Source organism: Galleria mellonella, unplaced genomic scaffold (genome assembly GCF_026898425.1).
Source record: "Galleria mellonella isolate WM207_F2 unplaced genomic scaffold, CSIRO_AGI_GalMel_v1 utg103, whole genome shotgun sequence".
Lineage (NCBI taxonomy): Eukaryota > Metazoa > Arthropoda > Insecta > Lepidoptera > Pyralidae > Galleria > Galleria mellonella.
The window spans coordinates 3,128,966-3,153,264 of NW_026441966.1; the positions used below are offsets into that span (position 1 = coordinate 3,128,966).

Sequence of the window (24,299 nt, forward strand, 5' to 3'; positions counted from 1 at the left end):
TATGATTAATGAGCACTATTTCAAGTGATGCAAAATACAATAGGAAAAATAAAATTCACTTAGTGGTCATTCCCGTGTGGTCCCGGCATAGAATGGGCTACACCTTCCTTTCCCGTAGGTGTCGTAAAAGTTGATAAGGGAAGTTAATGGCCGAGGGATGGGCAGCAGAGTCCCTCTTTAGTCATCGTTAAGGCTACAACTACTGGCAAAACCCCTTCTGAGGAGGCCTATGTCCAACAGTTAACTGATACGATGATGATGGCATGTGATCAGATTTAAGTTTACATATCGGTCATAAAGAAGGGTCAATAGTGTAAACATTTACTATTATTATTATTTTTTTAAACAACTCGGAATGGCAAACAAACTGACGGCTCACCTGATGGAAAGTGGTAACCGTCGCCTATAGACATGAGCAGTACCACGGACATAACAGAGTATACTGTTTCGCCCGTAACACCCCCCATGCGTTGCCATTCCTGGGGTCTTAGATGTTATTCCTCTGTACCCAGTAAATTCACGCCATATCCCACCCTTCAAACCGAAACACAGCCGTGCAAACACAACTGCTTCACGGTTGAAACACGAATGGGACAGAGGTACCTAAGCAATCAACTTTTGTACAAAGTTTCAAAAAGTGTGTCTTTTACCAAGATGATTGTTCCAATGATCCAACTAGAAGATCAGCCAGAATCTAATTTACATAAGTGTTTAACTATAATACTATGAAGATCTCATGTATCTTACAATCAAGTGTTCAAATATCTCTTTATTTATCATAAATGAAACTGTAAACTCAGAATTTAGGTCTACGAAAATGTCAAAATGGCTGTCAAGTTATTTCTCCGTGAAATAGCATCGAAGTAATCCATTAACCCCTCAAACGTCGACAGTCAACCGAAATGTCAATCGCGTGTGTCAATATTTTGACAGATCGGTATCAAGTAGATATTTTTGAGGGAAAATTTAAATTGCAATTTTTAATGTTCTTAAAAATATTATGCTATTATAAAACTATAAAAGAGATTATTTTTTAACTGGTTTTTACCGACGACTTTCTTCATTTTAGGCATGTTTTTTTATACCACGAAAGTGACCAACAGGCATGCAGCCTATCTAGTGGTAAACGATCACTGTAGCCTGTGAACGCCTGTAATACTAGGGGTGACACGTACGCGTTGCCGACTCTGAAGAAACATAAATACACCCTTTTGGAAAAAAAAAGAAAACGGCGGCAATGCCGTTGCTATTGTGGGTTCTCATGGGTGTCGGTAGTCACCATCAGATGAGCCGCATGCTCGTTTGCCCCTTTGTTGTAAAAAAACCCTATACTGTAGTCTATAGGACAAATCTCGGCAGATAGCTCATTCCACAGCCTGAGCGTTCGCAGGAAAAAACTCCTTCAAAACCGCACTGTAGGGGATCATTTAGGTCCTGGCGGTGTTCTAGATATAATAGAGGTACGTTTTGGCTCCACGTAGGTAGATATTTTTTTTTGTATGCAACTAAGAATGGCAAACAAGCTGAATATAATTTTGAAAACGTATTTCTTTTTATTTTTGTATATACATAGAACCTTGTCTGCTCTGTATGTACTAATTATTAGGAGAAACTTTGTTGGGTCCTAAATATCTATTGTGTATATTTTTTCTGTTAAATGCACTTTTTTCCAAATAAAATAAAACCGAAAAAATTGTCTATGTTATTTGTTGATAGTGTAGCTTTCTAGAGGTGACAGTTTTTTTTTTATTTGTTAAATTTGCGTATTTTTTGAGTTTATTCATTATAAACAAACCAACAAATCTTTCCTCTTCAGAATTTTTGTATGAATATACTAAATTTCATAATAAGTCGATCTATTAAGGTGCAAAATGGTAACGAAACAAACGCATTTTTTAATTTATAATAATTAGTAATAATAGTAATAAGATGGATTTAAACGGGTATATTTTATACAGATTTTTGTGAGTACAGAAAATAATGGATCGCGTTGGAGGAATTAAAAGTAGCTTAGACTTGTTTTATTTTGTTGGGTTCATTGACATTTTGTTTGGATTGTGTAGTGGAGTCCTTACATTTCGTTGTTTCTACACAATAAAACTTAAGCGCTCAATTCCAGAATAATCTTCGGAATGATGATGATTACAGACGTGTCGTTTTTATTTTCTTTACAAGGACCAGCAACTTAAGATAATACGTAAGATAGCGACTTTATATGTATTAATTAACATCCGGCGGATCGTATGCTTGATTGCTACCCTTGTTACCAAAATCTGTAGAGGTTTATTCAGAAAAAAAGGTAAGGAGATTTTTGTAGGATCGACAAAGTATTGTAGACGTTTATAGGCTACGGTAATCGCTTACCATCAGGTGGGCCGTATGCTTGTTTGCCACCTCAGTGGTATAAAAATAAACTGTACTTTTGATTAACATTTCACTGTAATCAAAATTTGCGTCCTTGAAACAACAGTCTAAGTTGATTATAAAAGGGAAAGTGTTTAGAATGGAACAGTTATATAAAAGATTATACATTGCACATACAATTATACATACTTACATACATAGGATTTAGAAATTTAATTTACTATTTTGTTATAATATTTCACTTAATAATTTTTTTATACAACTTAGAATGGCAAACAAGCTGACGGCCCACCTGAAAGAAAGTGGTAACCGTCGCTTATAGATATAAGCAGTACCATGGACATAACAGAGTATACTGTTTCGCCCGTGATACCCCCCATGCGTTACCATTCCTGAGGACTCAGGTGTTATTCCTCTGTACCCTGTAAATTCACACTATATCCCATCCTTCAAACCGAAACGCAGCCATGCAAACACAACTGCTTCACAGTAAAAACACGAATGGGATATTAACTTATTAACCTTAAAATTATAGCTGGAGATGTCCATGCATCTATGATGGGGCATCTCGTCAGGACAATGACTAATATCAAAATAATCATTCCCTGGTTCGTTGCGGTCCTAACTGGATGCCTCTAAGGAATATGGTATAATAAATTATAACGTTCTTTACTAAAGTAATTTTAAGTCTGTTACTAACAAAACGGATCTTGTATCTGATATTAAATACATTTGAATTTGAATATTATAAAAAAAGTTTTAACGTCCAAAATTGTAATTTATATATAAAAGAGCGTAAATGCAATTAAGATAAGAGAAACAAAAGATATCGAAATCGCATTTGAATTATTTTATCGATATTACTGTAATGTTACTTGGACCTAACGTGAAAAACGAGCGGCATGGCGAGAAAATTCAATATTTAAACGGCCAGTAAAAACCGTTATCCTTTCGATTATTTAGTGCACCATTCTATTATGTTATCGCAAAACCGTAATAATTTACCCCTCTTAGGGACACAACAAAGAGGCCAAATAAGTTGCGCCCTCAGAACGTCGAAATAAGGGAGTGCGCGGGTGCAGTGAAATTCCCGGACATTCAGTAAGGGGTCGGCATCAAAACGGTTAGGACGTGCGCTCGGCTCGGAGCGCTGGCACAGCGCAGGTTGGATCGTGTGTATTAAAGACGCTTCATAAAAAGAGAAAAAAAGAAGACATAATTCAAATTTAGAACATGATATTCGACTGTTCTTTATAGTGATTTTAAAGTGACCTTGTCTAAGCTCAAATAGGGTCGGACTGTTTACAAATATAGACGTTGTGTTGTCATCCGCGCAGCATTTTAGTGTTAAGTAACAGTGATTGGGAATATACGTCACGTGTTTATCTTATCAAATCGCATGTGTCTTCTTCTTGAGAGGAACGATAACAAGGAGTAAAAATTATTTTGTATCAATTTTTCAAGGTGATTGTATTTTTTATGCTTTTATATTATTTTATTTACTTCGTCTCCTTATTTCGTTTCGTTTTTATTGTTTTTATACAAGTAATACATTGCATTTACTCTACATCGTCCCAGACCACCCACACGTATTGAAATTGAATGAATGTTCCCGCATGAATTGAAATGATAATTACTTCGATCGCAGAGTAATGAAAATGTCGCCTGTGGCCCTTTTAATAATTAATTTTGCGAACATGTTACTGTAATAGGTTTTATAATGAAAATTTATCAGTTTTTTTCCCCAATAAAAGTATATATTTGTACTACATTAGCAGTAATTAAGTAAATGTTTACAAGAAGGTAAATTTGGCAAGCAATTGTATTGATGGACTACATTGCCAACATCTGTACTTTAAAATAGAAAAATGAATTAATGAATAAAAATTCTTTATTATTATCTTCAAAGAAATATTTTAAATTTTTGAAGTAACTATTGATTTTTGCATTTAAATGAATTTTATTTTTCGAATAAAGTCGCATTTGGTACGAACGCCTTTTTACATTGTTTTTAAACAACAGATTAACGTACCTTCCTATTGATTAATAGTTTCACATCAGCTGTAACCAGCTGTTTTTTCTTTTTAATTTACATTTATCTCTCTTGCAAACACTAATCTGTATGTATCAAGACACGTATCTGTTCGCGGAGGGCCACAACCCTTCGTTTAATGTATTTAAAACTTACCCACTATCGATCGCAAAGAACTGCACCGTATGAATAGCCATACTTTATTGTAATGACGACCACACAACGATTGGAACAGGCAACGAATTTATACCTTGCTACCAACAAATAAGGGCTACAATCGATCGTCAAAACTAACAGATGGTAAAGTAATGTTCGTACAAATTTATTGTAACTCGAATATTCAATGCAGTGATGCGTTTCACGAACGTGTACCAACTTTTACTAGCTCAAGTCATTCAGATACTCTTATTTGTAACTAATATTATTTTTTAGCCTTATTTGATTTAATTTTCTTTTTTTTTTTTAATTTATTTCGTTTTGTTTTGAAAGGATTTATATAGATTAATTTATGAATAAATATTTTAAATTTAGAATATATAATTAATTCATAATACATAGTTTTCGTGTTCTTAAACTAGCATTATAATTTTATTTTAAACAATTATGAAATCATTTTACAACGATATTATTTTTTATCATAAATTTTATTTTTATAAAAATATATAAAAAATATAATGTAAATATAAACCCATGTCCTGCAAACTTAGAATGCTTGTGCATAAAGTCATCGTGTATTTTACCTACTGATGACTCACTGGTTTTACTGTTGCACCCCTGTTTACTTTTTCATACGCCATAGTCAGTATTACTGATAAATATATATTATACTTCCCCAATTTTATATAAGTTACATATATATTTATTTATAAAGTTTAACTTGTTTTTATATAATCTAATTTATTTATATTTATAAATATACAAACTATAGTATTTTATTACATTTTTTTCTACATGATGACTGTCTCAATTTATGGGTTTAATATACTTTAATAGAACATGAAAATTTGTACCAAAAGAAAAATATTAGCCAAAAAGTACTAAGAAAATATTTTTAAAAATTTATTCCCTCAAGGGATTGAATAGGGGATAAAAGTTCGTATGGAACCTGTCGATAAGAAATCTCATGAAGCATATGGCTTATTCTATTAATAATTTATTACATGCATACTATTACAGGCCCGCAGCTTCGCCTATCTAAGGGGATATGTCTATTGATCATGAATCCATGATATGAGCACATTTTAGAATTTATGAAAAATAGTTAACAATCTATACTAAATTTCATGACAATTGGTTTACTTTAAAAGCAAATAAATAGTTATAACGGTCAATTTTCACATTTATAATGTTATTGGCTACATCTAGTGGTTTTTCCCGCGTAATTTACAATATAATGTACCTATTCCATAGTTTTATCTAAGATATGATTTATCTGTGTATCAAATTTCATTCAAATCTGTTGTATGATTTAGTTGTAACCATCTAGATATCTTTATAAACTTTTACATTTACAATATCACTGAAAAATAGGGTATTATTAAAAGAAATTAAATATACAGAGTAATATTAGGTATTCTGTGATAGTATTGTAGTATTTGTATACCCAGTGACCTGTTCCTTGATTCATAAACGAGTTAACCCACGACACCGTGGGCGAACAAGACCTATTGAGACGATCCCTACCTTTTTGGGCTGATTTCGTAAACTGCATTTATATTAAAGATTTGAATATTTAATTTATTGGTTCCTAAAGTGCACGGTGTTCTATTTTCAAATTTATATGTTGGTAACATTGACAAATACTAAAAAAAAGACTATTCAATTGCCCTTAATATTAATACGTAATTAATTTAATTTATCAACATTTATTTTATATTTAGACATTTGGAAAGTATTTTAAGAATTCTTAATTCTCTAATTTATATTTTAGTTTTAATAATTTATAATTATTTATTAATATTTTTCTTATAGTTATTTCTTTATGCTAATTGTTTTAGTTATAAATACGTTATTTGAAAAAATTATAAAAAATACATATTTCTATTTCAGCTCTTCCGTGAGTGGATTGTACCAAAGTGGCTCTTAATAGACTAAAATTTTACAAACTTTACCTAACAGTTAAATTTGTGATAGTGAGGCTTATCGTATGACTTGTGTCCTTAAATTGTGCCAAATATATGAACAAACGCAACGTGACTGATTGAACTTTATGTGTGTAACAACAGAATTCAAATTCGAATAGAAGTTGTTGGGGAGGCCTGGCATTAATGGCTACGGATGGGCACCAACCTATCTAAATTGAACAAGACCAGAGTCTCCGGTGTTAATCATGTTAGTATGACTTTGGAATACTGTTATGTTTTTATTTAATTTTATTATTGGCCACAATAGCCCGATTTTTGCATATTCTTGATTCGATTTTCAAATTTTCTACACAATATTTTAACTATAGAACACAGAACACTGTTCTTTTTCAAATAGCGCGCGAAAATTTGTTTATCGAATCAAAAATCGGGGAAAAGGAAATATGCTTAAACAGTTTAATGTTTTTTTTTTTTGCTTATGTTGTGTGTTTTTGTGTCCATGCCATAGGGTAGCGTTAAATGTAACCGTTTAAAACCGGTAACTGGTTAATCAATACCAGTGACAATTACCATACGAAAATAGCTAAACCTTCGTTACCGCTCAATAATCCCGCCCAAGATATATAAATTTAAAAGATAATATATTGCACGAATTTCCACTTTGCTGATACATAAACCATTAAAAAGGGAGTTATTTTCACCACAAACAGCTTGTAAATCAGAGTTATTTGTCGAGGAAAATATTTTTTTCTGCCGTACGTCATTTGTGGTATGATACATTACTATGACATATACATGTAATATTGCAACTTGGACTTTTTCTTGTTGAACAAGTTTCGAAGATATATAATAATTAATGATATAGTAAAATTATTTGAAAGTATTAAAAAATACGCAGATATCGGAATAAATATATATTTATAAAATATTATGTAACACAGTCCTGTTTTGTTTTAATATACTTAAATTTAAAAATATATAAGTAATCCTTTTTAATATCATAAATGCGTAAGTTTGTTACGATAGATTGATGGATGGATGGTGGATTTATGTATGGATGTTTGTTACTCTTTCACTCAAAAACTACTGAACGGATTTGAATGAAAGATATACGGGTAGATTATATCCTAATTTAGCGCATATACTTTATGTACTGATTTACGCGGGCAGAGCCGCAAGATAAAACTAGTATGTAATAAAATACGAGATAACTAACTCCTCCTTATAATAAAATACGTTGCATCATACCAAACAAAAATCTTTCTTTTGTTTTATTTCAAGTATTCCATGCTATTTTTAAATAGAATAATCGAGTAACACAAAATATTGTAATTTTTTTTTCTTTTATCCCAATAATTAAAATATAAAAGTTGGCATCCTTAAATAGACCTTACGTAATATATCTAGAAACAGTTTCTCGAATGGCAAAATTATGTAGCACTTATGGCTCGAAATAAAAACATTAGTGACAAGCAAGCACCATCGCCGCCGCCATTACGCCATAACTCAGTTAGCGTACACAATGTGCAAGCAAAAACTGTAGACAGGGAAATATGTAACCATTATACAAACTTTATGGAGAATCTTTCTCTTATACAACCATATAATGTATATATTATACGTATGGATTTAATTTGACACTGAAATTGAAGCCTAGTTCTAACAATTTTAATAATTAAATTAAATAGTAAAAATCAGTAATAAATAAAAAAAAATAAGTGTTATTTAAGAAAGAGAAACACTAAAAAATAACTACATTCTTTCTCTCAAGTATATATTTTGTAATTTTTTTTTTTTTTATATTTTTACACAATTTTATTCTTAAACACGTTTGAAAATGTTACTGGCTGGTTAGAAATAAGCGCATGTAGCGCTCTATTTTCTGTATCAATTTTTAGCCTTTAATTGTACATATATCTTATTTTTTTTTTCGATATGAATATATATCATAAGTATAATACCATAATGTAATATGAAATAAGCGTACAATGAATCACCCCAAGCTGTCGAAGTCAACAAAATTATCGCCCTAACCCAATAGGTACCGGGCGTACTTGCACAATCGTTCATCATTACGCACACCGGGCAATTTGCGATATTGGCGCGTCATCGTGTCATCGCATCAGAACATCAGATGTGCGTTGATCATACATCATGCACTTCATTTGTCATGATCAATCTGCACGTGCCCGTTGACGGATTGCGTGACGCGGTACGATTCCTTCGGTGTTATTAGACCGCAACTTTTTTTTTTTAAGAATGACGAATGTTAGAATTCAATTATGGAACACGGAATTCTTTATTCGAATATTCGTTTTATTTTAAAATTACTTAACACAAGTTGTTACAGACGTTCTATATAGTACCTAAAATTTTATTTTATCGTCGTAACGACGATCTCGTTCCTGTAGATTTTAATTAAGAGTTACAATTTCAAGAGGTGAAAATATAGAGGTGTCGGAAATGTAAATTATTTAATATTTATTTAAACCATCCAATGTTGTTAATGTACAGACATAAAGTATTATATTGTTGTATTTAGTTTAAAGTATTTAACTAGCAATGTTATTATAGTTGATATGAAACACGATCATGAGTTACTACTATATAATACAGTCTGTCAGACTGTGGCTTCGCAGTTCACAGACTTTCTTGACGAGTCACCATTCCTGAGTCCCTTAATTTGTTATTTCTCTTCTATCAGTGATTGAATTTGCTTTTAAATTAGAGTAACGATAACTTTTAAATTATTGCTTCATGGTCGTAATCAGTAAAACGGGAACAGACACGAATAGGCATTTTTATCTATTCATGTATTACTTAAATAGGCAATTAAAATAAATTAAGAAATACCAGAGATTTAGTACAAAAATAGAATTTGCTATGATGAAATTTTTCTATGTGTACGTGTCTCATTCGAGATCCTTTGTAGAGGTACATAGTTTAATTACTTCTAGCAGACAAAGAAAATTTTGAAAACAGTTAGTTACATGTCGATAACATTCTCGGTTCTGATCTAACACTGGTAAACACTCGATACAATCATAAAAAATGTTTACTCGTTCCGTCTGTGTCTCAACAAACAAGATAAAAACAGTGGCGCCAACCTGCCGACCAACAGACGAACCGCGACGACGTCCGGAATACGCGGGAAAATTCAATATCCGAATGCGAGATATTCGATTACTCGTGTCCCTATTCAGACAGACTTCCTTGAGTAAACTGGGTTTTAAAAATCTTATTATGGCCGTTGGAAGATGTGGACATATTTCTATAACTGTATTCTTTGTGACCGACTTCGAAAATAGTAATAAATCTATGTACTAGGTATAAAGCACCTTTGCAATTCTTTTGGTGTTACGGATGCTCATGAGCGGCATTGTATTTTATTACTATTTACTACTTGCATGCAATGTTACAGATTATTTGTCAAACGTTTATACTAAATTTTATATTCTGGTACATTTTACATTTTTTTTGTACAGCTAGCTGTTCCGCGCGACTTCATCCGTGTTTCCGTCGTTTTTCGTAAAATAAGTAGCCTATGTCCTTCCTCACGGTTCAGTAGTTTGGATGTAATAGACACACTTCCCTTCACTGCTCTGCTCCTATTGATCGTAGCGTGATGAAAAGTATACTGATGAAAAGTATAACCTGCCCAGGAGTATGAAGAATAATTGTACCAAGTTTCGTTAAAATCCGTCGAGTAGTTTTTGTTTCTATAACGAACATACAGACAGACAGACAAAAAATTTACTAATTGCATTTTTGGCATCAGTATCGATCACTTATCACCCCCTGATAGTTATTTTAGAAATATATTTCATGTACAGAATTGACCTCTACAGACTTATTATAAGTACAGATAAATCTTATTTCACTATCAATAATGACTAATCACATTACATTGAGGCTGGTGTGTCCAAATAAGATAAAACCCCCTATTAATTATAATAATAAAAAGAAATATAAATGCACAAAAATTTCTGATAGGTATTCTTAAAAAGTTTAATATTTTTTTCTCAACTGCCAGCTCTCTTGGCTTTCGTTACGTGTGCGCGTTGCCTGCATTACTCAATTGACTTTTTAGCTAGTGTCCATTAAATTTACGTACTTGTTTTATTTAGAGCGTAACACAATCTCGTTGAGACGACCGTGACTGGGAACATTTGGTATACTGGCGTTTATACTCATGTTACTTCTTTTTTTAGTTTAAGTAATAAAACCATTTTAGTGACTTGTGTTCGAATAGAAATTAAATTATATTTAGAATTAATATTTTCGTTTCCTTTCTTTTATTTTCTTTTTAATGACATATTAATGCATTTAAAATTAAAATTTATTTTTATTTGAATTAATACTGGCTGAAAAAACATGAGGTATCTAGTTGAAAGATGTCGATTTTTTTTTATAAACTGTCGTTTTATCTATCTATTAATTTTTTTTTTTTTGCTTAACTTGTATCGGGAATCCGATTTCCTACTAATATAAACATAAAAATGTTAGAAAAGATATTTTGATGTTTGTCACTTGACGTTATTTATTGATTTTTTATATTGTCACTGACAATTATGAAATAATAACTTTTAAGACTTAAGACAGTAATGGTACAACCATTACTGTATGCAACATTGTCGATATCGATAATTTGAATAAATTTAGAATCTTTTACCACCTAAATGATGATTAAATACTCGAACCATATCCTAGTTCCCTTACTTGAACAGAACTAAATATTTTACGCTACATCACGACCGTCTTTATTGACGGAAGTGACAACCCTATACCGAAGTATCATATGCCACATCTAATTGGTAATAGAAAACGTGAGCTAGTGCCGGCAGATCAGAGTGTTACGCATCCAATAAAACGTCAGGGCTTATCAATGACGTCACGCTTGTATTAGGCTTGTCACGTTAATTTTATTACTAGTTGCTATCCGTAGCTTTGACCTTAAGTCAAATGTTTTCTCTTGCTGGTCCTTGTCACCTTAATTGGATTCGAAACGATTCAATATTGGAAAAAAAAAACACTATTAATAGTCTTAAAAAAAGAGAAAAGAATTCTTTTTTTCAATTTTAGTACCAGGTATGATATAAGGTTATATTTAGCATTTTGCTTTTCTTGCTTATGTCATCTTGTTTGTTTTTTTTTCATCTTTAAGTCCATATTTCGGATTTCAATATCGATATTGGTATTTTGGGTAAAGGCTTATCTATCGTACAGCACTATAAATATTTATTTATTATTTATTGATACTTCTTGAAGAATGGTTGCATAGATTTATTTCCAGTTTCGTCAATATAAAGGCAGTGCCGACTCTTAAATAATTGTGATTACTTGTAAGAGTTTGTAGATGTGTTAGATGCTTTTATATAAATATAAATACCACTAGACGGCGCTTTGATCAGATACTGTCGATCATGTATTCGTATGTATTTGCGCAAACAGACTGCGATCGCCACATCGCTAATATTGATTTACTGTTGGATTTATAGCCGCTACTGTATAAACCGTGCGGATTTAATACGAATGATTCTTGGTATTGCGGAAGAGATTGTGATGTGTTTCTTTAATGTAATATGTTATAGTCGTTTGTATTTGACCGTCTGTGTAAAAGTTACTTATAAATATTAATTTATTTGAGCTTTTTAATAAGGTATTGCAAAAATGGTACTTAACAAAATTTTTTTTATACTACTTAGAATGGCAAACAAGCTGACGGCCTACCTGATGGAAAGTGGTAACCGTCGCCTATAGACATGAGCAGTACCATGGACATAACAGAGTAGACTGTTTCGCCCATGATATCCCCCATGCGTTGCCATTCCTGAGGACTCAGTTGTTATTCCTCTGTACCCTGTAAATTCACGCCTCCCATTAGGGGGGTTCTACCCCGGAAAATATTTGCTGGATAGTAGGCCCTCAAGTTGTCCGGAATAAAATGTAGCCTTGCCAAAAGTCAGACAATCAGTGGTCCGGAATAAGCATCATACCTATAATAAGAATAATAATTGCTAAAATGAGAATCGCTATCACGCTCTTTAACTTTTGATAAGAAAGAGATGGCACTTACAGAAGAAAAAATGTATTATCCTTCTTCATTCTAAGTACTACGTGTGTAATAAATTCAATGATAATTATATTAAGTGTCGAATGGTAACAAACAAACTCACTTTCATATTTATAATATTAGTATGGATTATTATCCGGATATATATAGATAAATAGCATCACCAGACGGAGTCTGTAATTATCTTATCCAATCACTAAGAAGACGTGATCAGATATGTCTTGTTTTGAAGTATTTTTGTACATAAGATGTCTAACAAATAGATACAGTATCGTGCTGAAATAGTGATGAAGTGAAAAGGAACGTTCTCTAGAGGTTATTTGATAAATGTAAAAAAAAACTTTATTTATTTATACTTTATTGTACGCAAAAATTATATTAATTTATTTTAAATACAAATATACAGCTGCTGTATGGTTAATGCTATATAGCTATATCTTTAAGATTTCAAGATTTATTTATTTGTAAAACATGCGTATAAATACATGCAGATGTTGACAATATAATAACGTTCGACATGTTTAGCCTGTACGGCATACAAAAATATGTGGTTACACAGATAGTTCACATTATACATCAAGTCATTTTATACCATTAATAATAAAATTTTTGTTTAAATAAATAAAAAAACTTTATTTATTTATTTATACTTTTAGTCCGCCTGCTGTACCAATCTTTTTTTATAATGTAGTCAATAAATAATAAATAAAAAAAATTGCACTTAGTTGCAACAATAAAGTTTTCGGTTACAGAAGAATTCTACTTTGCCATTATTTTGTGGAATTCTAAAAAATAAGAAGTATATAACAATAGTTTCTATTGACGTCAGGAGCCACAAAAACCGTCTCCCCATTGCCTTCATTGACCAGCCATTGCTATAACAATACTATTAGAAAAAAGTCTGTCGGAAAAATCAAATAGAGTTGACGCCATTTCGATGTCCAGTAAGGTGCGTTTTTTATTTAATTCTGCAAACCCACCCTTGTTTTAGTGGGGTGGATGGTACTCCGGCCCATGTGATAAACGCTGAGCGATTCTGATATCAATAGTAAAATAAATAATTAAAAAAGGATTATTGAAAGCAAAATTAATTAATTAATATTTATTTGAGAAAATAAATTAATAAAAAAATTTACAGCAAAATTTCATAACAAAATTTTTAATTAATTTGTTTTCTAGTTTTATGTATTTATCACTGTCTATATATATATATATATATATATATATATATATATATATATATATATATATATATATATATATATATATATATAAACTTCTATGTTTTTCATATTATATATCAAAATTTTCGCATGTAGATGATTATTTGACTATTTTGAGTACATAATTCAAAATAATAATATTATAATATTCACATATAAAATAAATTACTAATTTAAAATTAAATAATAATAGAAATTATTAAAAATAAACTGTTAGTTATAATTTGTTGTAATAAATGTTGTTTCGTTTCTATCCATGTAATAAAAAATATTACCAAAAAAAAACCCAATGTAAATAATTATATAATTTTATATGAACAGTTAAATTAATTTTTTTGTGTAATGTAACATACATTATCTTCACGCCACCACTATCTTCAAACACTTTCTGTTTTTACTTAATTAATGGTTAGCTTCTAGAGAATGTCATACGGTATTAAGCTCGCCATTTATACAAATTTTATTGTGCAATAAAGAATAAATAAATAAAGAAATAAATAAATATATTAAAATTTATCAATAACACCGATATAATGATATAAATGTATTACAACTATAACATTCTTCCCAATTTTTAATGAAACTGATAGTTTTTTTTTATACCACTGACGTAGCAAACAAGCATACGGCCCACCTGATGGTAAGCGGTTACCATAGCCTATGAACGCCTGCAATACCAGAGGTATTACGCGCGCGTTGACGACCCTGAAGAACCCTCTTTACCTATATTGATGGTTGTATTAATTTGTCGCTTCAGCGTGTCATTTGGACCATTTTACAACTGGAGGGTAGTGGAAATCAATACTCGACAACTGTCGGTTTGAAATGTTTACGTGAAAATTATTGAATCACCCTGGGCTGGGGTACTCATTTATTGGACTCACAAAAATAAATTTTTTGGTAAATTATGTAAAGATGTATTAAAATATTACGTTCCTTTTAACCGATTTCAAAAAAGATGTTCTCAATTAGACTGTGTTTTGTATTATTATTTTGTCCTAGTTTCTACAAGGATGTGTTGATTGACCGGGGCAATTAGTAGCCTAGTTGACCTTCTCCATCTTCTATGGTATGTTTATACCAATTTTCATGACGATTGGTTGAGCCGTTAAGGCGCTAAGAGGTAACAAACAAACAAACTCATTTACATATTTATATTATTAGTAAGTATGTATGTTACTATTAGACCTTCAGTGAGAATATCTAACAGCTTTTTATATTCTATTTACGCCACCAGTGTAAGAAATTTCATTTAAATCCGTTCAATAGTTTTTGTGTGAAAGAGTAACAAATATCGATCCGTCCATCGTTACAAACTTTCTCATTTAAAATATTAATGTAATGTTACGACATTATGAACCAATTTTGAATTCCTACTCATTGTAGGCGAAAGGACTACAAGCTGTTATCATATATATAGACTATAATGTCTTCATACTAAACATATATATATATATATATATATATATATATATATATATATATATAATGTATTCAATATTTGTTGTAACGGAACGTATAATGAACGAGTATGCATGAGTGAGTAAGATTGACAGATAGAAAAGAGCAGATTCATTCTTGCTACGGTGTTCTAGGTAGATGGTTAGCGGTGATATATTTTGGAATAATTTTAAGAAAAGTTTTAAATACATAGTAATACAGAGCAACTATACTAAACCAGAGGGAGACTTTGTACAAAAGTCGATTGCTTGGGTACCTCTGTCCCATTCGAGTTTCTACCGTGCAGCAGTTGTGTTTGCATGGCTGTGTTTCGGTTTGAAGGGTGGGATATGGCGTGAATTTATTGGGTACAGAGGAATAACATCTGAGTCCTCAGGAATGGCAACGCATGGGGAGTATCATGGGCGAAACAGTATACTCTGTTATGTCCATGGTACTGCTCATGTCTATAGGCGACGGTTACCAGTTTCCATCAGGTCGGCCGTCAGCTTGTTTGCCATTCTAAGATGTATAAAAATATATATATATATATATAAGAAAAAAGAAATAAACAAACGAAATCTGACAATTCAAGTCATAAACTTTTTTTTTAATATATAATAATAACGTAAAAAAAAACATAAAGGTGAGTCGTACACACTTATCCTGTTTTAATATAATATTTTTAATTGCATGCATTAACTCTTGTGTTAGTCTGACTTCACTTGGTACTCATTTTAATGTTACGAATATCAAATTTTTCAAGCCTTAAAATATTAAACTATTTTTAATTTCTTACGGTCCACAATGCGTACGTGACATCCGTACTGTTGTAGCCTGTGTTCTTGTTTGCCTCCTTCGTTATATAAAAAAAAAAAACTTCAGACTCAGGAGCGATAAACCCTAAAGAGACTCATGGGTTTAGCAATATAATATTTTCTATGTTGCCATATAATGTTCTAGTTCTATTTCACTACTCATCAAATATGGCAGCTAGTTTCATAACCGCTCAAAGGGATATGAAAATTAGAACAGAACTCTACGAAAACGAAGCAAAACTTCATAGTAATTTGTTCATTGTTTCGAACGTTTTAAGTACTGAATAAATAAAGAGCAACGGAACGTGCACAAAACTTCAAATCGCCGCTTCCATTTCAATTTCTTCGTTTCACCAATGCCTTATTATATTTCCATTTACTTAGCAACATTTCATATTTACTCCATGAATTTTACATTGAATATTGAGACTAAATAGCAACGTTTTAAGGTTGAGAGTTGGTGATACGTATAGCGGTTTCTAATTATTGTTACGACGCCGAATATCTCAAGCGAATGCTGGCGTAGTATCGTATAACATTTATTATGTTCGAAATTATTAAAATGTTGTTTTGAAGGAAATAGAAAGGCATAGATGAATTATGTAAAAAGTGACAGATATTCGGGAGGCGTTTTAAACTTTTTTTTATACAACTTAGAATGGCAAACAAGCTAACGGCCCACCTGATGGAAAGTGGTAACCGTCGCCTATAGACATGAGCAGTACCATGGACGTAACAGAGTATACAGTTTCGCCCATGATACCTCCCATACGTTGCCATTCCTGAGGACTCAGGAGTTATTCCTTTGTACCCAGTAAACTCACGCCATATCCCACCCTTCAAACTGAAACACAGCCATGCAAACACAACTGATTTACGGTTGAAACACGAATGGGACAGAGGTACCCATGCAATTGACTTTTGTACAAAGTCTCCCTCTGGTAATATTTTAAAACAGTCATTTCACTCCGATGGCTACCATTAACCAAGTATGCTGACTGCATCGATAATGTTCGAATCGTAGATATACACTTTAAAAGAAAGCAGTTATAAATCAAAGCGGTTATGAGTCAGCACGGAAGCCAAAAGCAATAGCAACCCTTTTATCTTACATGGTGTCGCGATCAGAATCAATATAAATCTTCACGCTATGCTCGGAGAGGGGTGACCGCGGTGGACAACCATAAAACTGTCACCGATATATCTAACGGAGACGCAGATAAGTGGTCAAATACGTTAATATATTAATGTTATTATATTCGTCCTGTGTTAGTGAAATATACTGCATTTGTTGGATTTTCTAGCTTGACTGACAAGAGGTCTAGATAAAAAAAAATTGTGTAATTTGACTTCAGTGATATAAAATTTAATAGTTTATAACTCTACCACACGATTGCCCTCTGCATGAGCGTATAATTATTTTAAATAATACACAACTCAGACTTTTTTTTTAATAAAGAGTAAAAGAATAATCATATTTGTTTTTTTTTATTATCATCGATATAAAAAGAATCCCAAAATTCACATTTCTAAAACTATCGTTACAATCTTTATTATATGACAAAATTATTGCTAAATAATTAACATTGTTTTCCACATAAAAATACCTTACTTTAATTGTGGAAAAATGAGTTATTTTTATTAATCTACGAAACCGATTTTGATAGAAAATTCTGTGAGACTAATCTGTATCAACTAATATCCTTTTAGATAAAAAAAAAAAAGAATTTTCCAAGTCAGTTTACAACCGAATCGAGAACCTTCTTTGTTTTGAAGTCTTTTGAAAAAAGAATTACTCGTATATTTTAAGCAAAAAGTACTTGTATTTACTTCTTTAAACAACTTGGCATTCTCAACCTATCCCTCTCACCGCAAGACACTCAATGCAAATACAATCAGCAGATAAAAACCATCTGAAATAAATCGTCAATTAGTTAAACCAAACAGAACGCCATTGTCTCAGATACTCGTTAAAAACATCCATCGAACCGTAAGTCTCCCAGTTTGCTTGTTTAAGCCACTCAAACCACGGATTATGTACAGGTAGCAAAAACTTATTTGTTAATATTTAAAATATTATATTCGTTGTATTTTAAAGTAGTCAGAAAAAGATAATAAAAAATTTATAATTATTTAAAATTTGTTTATAACACAAAAAATAATATAATTCATACAAAGTAATCTTAATATATAATAATATTTTATATATTTAAATATATTATTAAAAAACTTTAATTATGTAATTTTTTTTTATATAAATGTTTTTAACATTAATTCAATCATTTAAAAAATCTTATTCGAAATTTTTTTAAGCATAATCGTATTAACAATTTTGTTTATTTATTTATATGTAAATTTGAATTAATTATATATAATAAAATATGAGAATATATTTCAAAATTATAAACTACTAGCTTTTACTGGCGACTTCGTCCGCGTGACCGGTATATGTTTATTGACTAGTTAAAAAGTAGCTTATATCCATCCCATATAATACGTGTATATCAAATTTTACAATGTTTGATCAAACTTAACGCTGTAATTAGGCGCTGTAATTTAACAAACAAACTCACTTTCACATTTATAATATTACTTAGGATCCAACAAAAGATAATTTATTTTCATGATTATTTATATTGAACTGATCCTTTTATATTTTTTATTTTTAATTTTATTGTTAAACGTTTTATATGCACATATAAAGTACAACTCTATACTTAAATTTGATTTAATTAATTGAAATCAAATCAAATTGTATTTAATTTTGTCAGTAATTATTTTTTTTAATTTTAAACACTATTAATTGTGTATTAATTTAATTTATTTTGATTTTGTTTATTAACCTATCAATATTTAACCTAAAAGGTTCGTTGCAAGACGCTTTTCATCGAGATACTCGTAAATGCAAGAACCCTATAAATTACTAGACAAAAAAATGTAATTTCCCCTAAATTTTACCTCTGACAATGCCTTAATATTCTATTTTACCATAAAATAATATGATTTACCGACAACATCGCTATTACGGCATTACTAACATTATATATTTGTTTGTGAAAACACGACAAATGCATTATGCACATAATAATTGTGTTCGGCATTGTAATTTGCTGACGCTACCAATCCCGCGGGATTATAACCCCAGGTCTCCCTGCATCTTAGTAAATAGTGTTCTCTTGTCCTCTTCCCTACGATGCCCGGATTAAGTTAGTTAGTGAATAAATAAGCGAAAAAACTAACTTAACTACGTTTTTTTCTTTTTATACAACTTAGAATGGCATACAAGCTGACAGCCTACCTGATGGAAAATGGTAATCATCGCCTATAGATATGAGCAGTACCATGGACATAACAGAGTATACTGTTTCGCCCACGATACCCCCCATGTGTTGCCATTCCTGAGGGTTCAGGTATTATTCCTCTGTACCTTGTAAATTCACGCTATATCTCACCCTTCATACCAAAACACAGCCATGCAAACACAACTGCTTTAAGGTTCAAATACGAATGGGACAGAGGTACCCAAGCAATCGACTTTTGTACAAAATCTCCCTTTATTTAATTTAATATTGCAACTGTAGACTTACGACTTTGTAATGCATAAAAAATTAATTGTTTTATATTATTAGTATAAAAGAATAAAAATAATCAAAGAATAGGCCATCCCTTCCTATCCCGTGGTTGTCGTTAGAGCCGACCAAGGGAGGGCGAGGAATGGGCAAACATTAAACCATTTTTTAAAACATTTCTTAAAACACCTCTTAAAACATTTCTAAAGCCTAACTGCGGTCGCCAAATCGCTTGCCAAACGTGGCAACTATTGGCAACCCCCCCCCCCCCTTATGGCGGAACCCTATGTTCAGTAATGTACTACTAACGGCTTATACAACGACGATTTTATCTTTCTTTATCAAAGCAGTGCCTTTTAACGTAAATTCCCACGAGAATGAGAAATAATATAAGCGAGTCGGTTTCAATTACAAGCCAATGATAATCGATGACCATTTTGTACCAACTTGGAATTTGCGAAATGAAAATTCGGCTGAGAATACTCGAAGCGGACAGCGTCGACGTTTCCTTTATCCCGACGGGTTCAAATTCCTCAATAATTAGACCTCCGTTGATTCGGCCAAGAGTCAAAGCGATGTGGCGTGTTCTGCCCGGTCGTCCGTGTAAATTGGTGCCCGGGTATATACGGATGTTCCTTTCTCGTCCTCCGGTATTCCAGTTGTCCCGGACAATGTAAATTGTTACGCAACTGTTTTGGGTAATTTACGGTATGTACCTAGTGTGGTTTTTTGACAAGTTTATTTTTACATAAAAGAGGCAAGTTCTCGATTCGACATTTTTTGTGTGTACATTTTTTTTTAATTAACGATAATGGAATGGTTTCCCCACCTGCGCTAACGGTATACACTGGCGGGGCATCAGTGAGGGGTGATAGGGGAGAATGAAAAGGCATGTCATTTAGCCCATTTTGATGAAAACACCAGGAATTCAGCATGATGGTTTCCAGGGGGGACCACGTGGAGATCGACCTTATTGCTAGCAATGGGACTGATAGTCTGCATAACTAACAATCTCTTCTTCCCTTTGTATGTACATTGTAAACAAATTTTGCGGTATGAGAGAGATATTTACCATGCTAGCTAAGTGACTCAGTATAGGATTTTGTTTCGAGTTTTTCTTTTTTTCACTAGTTTATTATGCTTTGTTATTTTTTTTTTATACCACGAAGGTGGCGAACAAGCATATATCCCGCCTGATGGTAAACAGTTACTGTAGCCTGTGGAAGCTTCCAACACTAAGAGTGTCACGTGCACATTACCGACCCTGAAGTAACCTTAATATACGATTTTTGAAGAACTCCATACTGTTGGGCGATGGATGGGCAGCAGCGTCCCTCTTAAAACATCTCGAAAGCCTGATTGCCGTCTGCCAAGCGTGGTAGCTACTGGCAAACCCCCCGCCCCAAGGGGAAGGCTTATGTTCAACAGTGGACAGTTAAAGGCTGATATGGTAATGATGACGACACTGTAGTGAAAACCTCGGCTAGGAGCTCATTCTACAGTCTCAGTGTTCGTAGGAGAAAATTTCTTTAATTCTCTTATCGTCTCTTACAAATTTTTGCTATTAAAGAAAGTTTTTCACTTTCTTGTATTACTACAAAGATTTAATTAACGCGATTTACGCTCTAAAATTATGGAGATTAAATAATAATTTAATTAAATTTACTCATTACTCAAGATTTTGGCTTTTAGTTTTATAGCCGCCTGTCTGATGTTATATGGATAAAAACATATTACGGCGACCTCAAAATTAATATACTTATAATCTTGCAAGATGTTGATAATTAAATTAACTTATTAATTAAGTATATTTAATTAAGGTACCATTAGCTTTAATTAATAATTCGGCCGTATCGTAACTTGTGTATTTAGAAATTTACCGGAGTTGATTTCATTTGAGTAAGTTAAATTCCCTCAGGGCTTTCTGTAAGGATATTTTTAATAAAAAATCTTATCTGTAAAGCATCAAATATTGGATTACAGTAAGCAGATTACTAACTGAGGGTCTCGGATTCGTTGCAGGACATAGTAATTGTTTATTGAATTATTTATATCAATAATCCTAGTTGGGGAATCTCTGAAAGGTTTTAATAATAACGCCGTGTTTGATTTGGAGGGTAGAATGACGCATTTTTGGGGTTGCCAGGATTATATGAGATAGTGATTGTAATTAGGAGAATTTATTATTTACGCAGCTGATCATAATAGTGCCTATAATTTTAGATTTCTCTTCACATATTTTTCATCGTCATTTTTCACATAACTTTATCTCTCTATCTATTTAATAGCTGCGCTCTTGTCGGTGGAGCTCTTGCCACTCACTCGATTTTCAGCGAGTCTCTTCACCTCTTGATACGACAAGACACCAACTCCTTCCTTGATCTGCCTGATGTAACTATGCCTTGGTCTCCCTCTCCCCCTCCTTCCTTCTATCTTACCTTCTATTATAATATTCATAAGTTCGTCGTGTCGTATCAAGTGTCCCAACATTTTTCCCCTTCTGTCCTCAATAGTTCTAATAATTTGTCTTTTTTCCTTAACCCTAACATAAATTTATAATAGTGATAAAAATAGTATTGTACTAATACGAATGAAACTCTTTATTAAAAATAAAAAAAAAAAAAACAATCAAATATGTCGTACAATACCCACAAAAAACATGTCTTTGACTAAAAAAAATTTTATCTGAGATATTACATAATACGACGATCGTGTGGCGCAGCAGTAAGTACATTGTTTCCCATAACAAGATCCTAGGTTCATTTAGAGAAAATTTAAATTCAATTAATCAAACACATTTAATTTGCAAAATTTTCTAAATTGGCGCTAGTCTGGGTGTTCTGAGTGGAGCTTCCAGTATTCGTTACCTGGTTACTCGTAATATGCCTCGTAATATGCTTAAGGACCAAGCGATTGGTTTGATTGTGTAGCACTTTTTCATAAGATCATCAAGTAGGAGGAAACAATAAAGAGTATCTATCTATATATCTATTTATCATCATTAAAAATATTTAGTTTACGTTCTTTATACAAATAGAACTACAGTCTCTCAAAGTAAGTCTGTCCGTTACGCCTTCAGGACTAAATCGTAGAACCAATTTTACTAAATTTTGGTATAAAGATAGATAAGACTTTGGAAAAGAAAATAAACTACTCGAAGTACTAATCCTGCGCAAACGAAGTAGCGGGCACTAGCTAGTAATGTTATAACACACAAAAATCATCCCTAATTTTTAAATATGTTGAAAATTTGACCCTCTTACATGACTGGTACAACTATCCCATTCTCCCCTCGTCATAACTGGGGCTCCCGATGACGTCATAGTCCAAACAATGACTCGCGATTGGCCGAAACGACGCCACGTGACCGGCACGCGGCAACTCTTTTGCCAGCAAATTAGACAGCGCCCCCACAGTATTGCAAATATGCCATTCAATGTCAGCTATTTGCTATTGAGAAATAGCAATTTGCATTTTTCAAATTCAGTGCACATACGAAATTGGCCGTAATCAGAACGTTTTAGGAACGCGAATCTTTTGCTTTTGATGTTATAAAATAGAATGGGAGTAATTCAAATAAACTTAACTATAAGTATTTTGAATGGTCATTTTTAATAACTCCGCCATGGCCAATGCCAATATTGAATTATAGCTTTATTATTTATTTACGTTTAACTGTAAGAAGGGTGACAATAAAAATTTTATAACTTGAAGTCATCATTATTGGTATATAGTTACCATTATATTGACATGTAGTAACTAATTTATAATGTTAACTATAATTCATTTGTAATTTTATTTTTATTTTATAATTTAAATCTTATTGTTATTATTTATTTTATTAATTTCAAAATTATAATGTAAATATTGTCTTGCCATTGTGTGACGAAAACTGTTATATTGGTTAATAAAGAAATATAAATATGAACATGGGTTTCAGTATGCTGTTATTTGCTGGAAAAAAAAAAAGCAAAAGAATATTTGACAGCCAAATGTACTATACGTTATATGACTATTATAATGAAAAATATCAATATTAGACACAATATCATTTAACAATTGGCTTATTATTATTTTTATTATTATTATTGACATTGTTTTTATTGTTATATGTTATTATTAAACAAAAACATACTTTAATTTTATATTGTACATGCCGATATGGTAGAATGTGGAATAATGGACATGTAAAAAATATTTTCATGTAATGTATTTATCCATATTCGTGCAATAAATGATTTGATTTGAAAAAAGAGACTTAAAAGATTTGTTTTTTTTTTTTAAATTATCAAACTTGAAAATATATACTTATTCCTTCCTATAGAGTAATAATTCCTTCTGTGGTGTAAATGGTATTAAGTGGTGGTATAACTGTCAAGGATAGCTAAGATGCGAGTTCAAATCTTGTCGATTTGACTTTCAGATAATTATTTATAGATATATTTTCAGATAAAGTTTTTTCCTGATACGTGTACAAAAAGTGTGGAAGACAAAATATAATAAAAAAAAAAAACATAAATTTTACAAATATTTCTGTTTATCCTCGTTATGGGGGGAGCGATTTAATCTCAAACAGAAACAAACAGCACGAGTTAACAGTCGAGGTACAGTCAACAAAATAGTAGCGAGCAAACTGTTGTACGGAGCTATTTTCGATATTGGACAAATATTTGGTGACACTATTTATATGCTTGCA

The 24,299-nt window shown here is 31.8% G+C and overlaps 1 protein-coding gene across 8 annotated transcripts in view; it reads left to right on the forward strand.

Moving 5' to 3' along the window:
• LOC113517440 (uncharacterized) overlaps positions 1 to 24,299 on the forward strand; it is a 512,876-nt gene that overhangs the window by 274,148 nt on the left and 214,429 nt on the right. Inside the window, exons 1-2 of one of the 8 annotated variants that reach the window (XM_052903582.1) lie at positions 3,143 to 3,828; positions 6,446 to 6,727. The exons of 6 other annotated variants lie outside the window; for them this stretch is intronic. In XM_052903582.1, coding sequence (XP_052759542.1) covers positions 6,674 to 6,727 — 54 coding nt within the window. In that variant the 5' untranslated portion in view covers positions 3,143 to 3,828; positions 6,446 to 6,673. Of the gene's footprint in view, positions 1 to 3,142; positions 3,829 to 6,445; positions 6,728 to 24,299 lie in introns of those variants that run through there. One more of the 8 variants, XM_052903616.1, reaches the window with a different exon arrangement.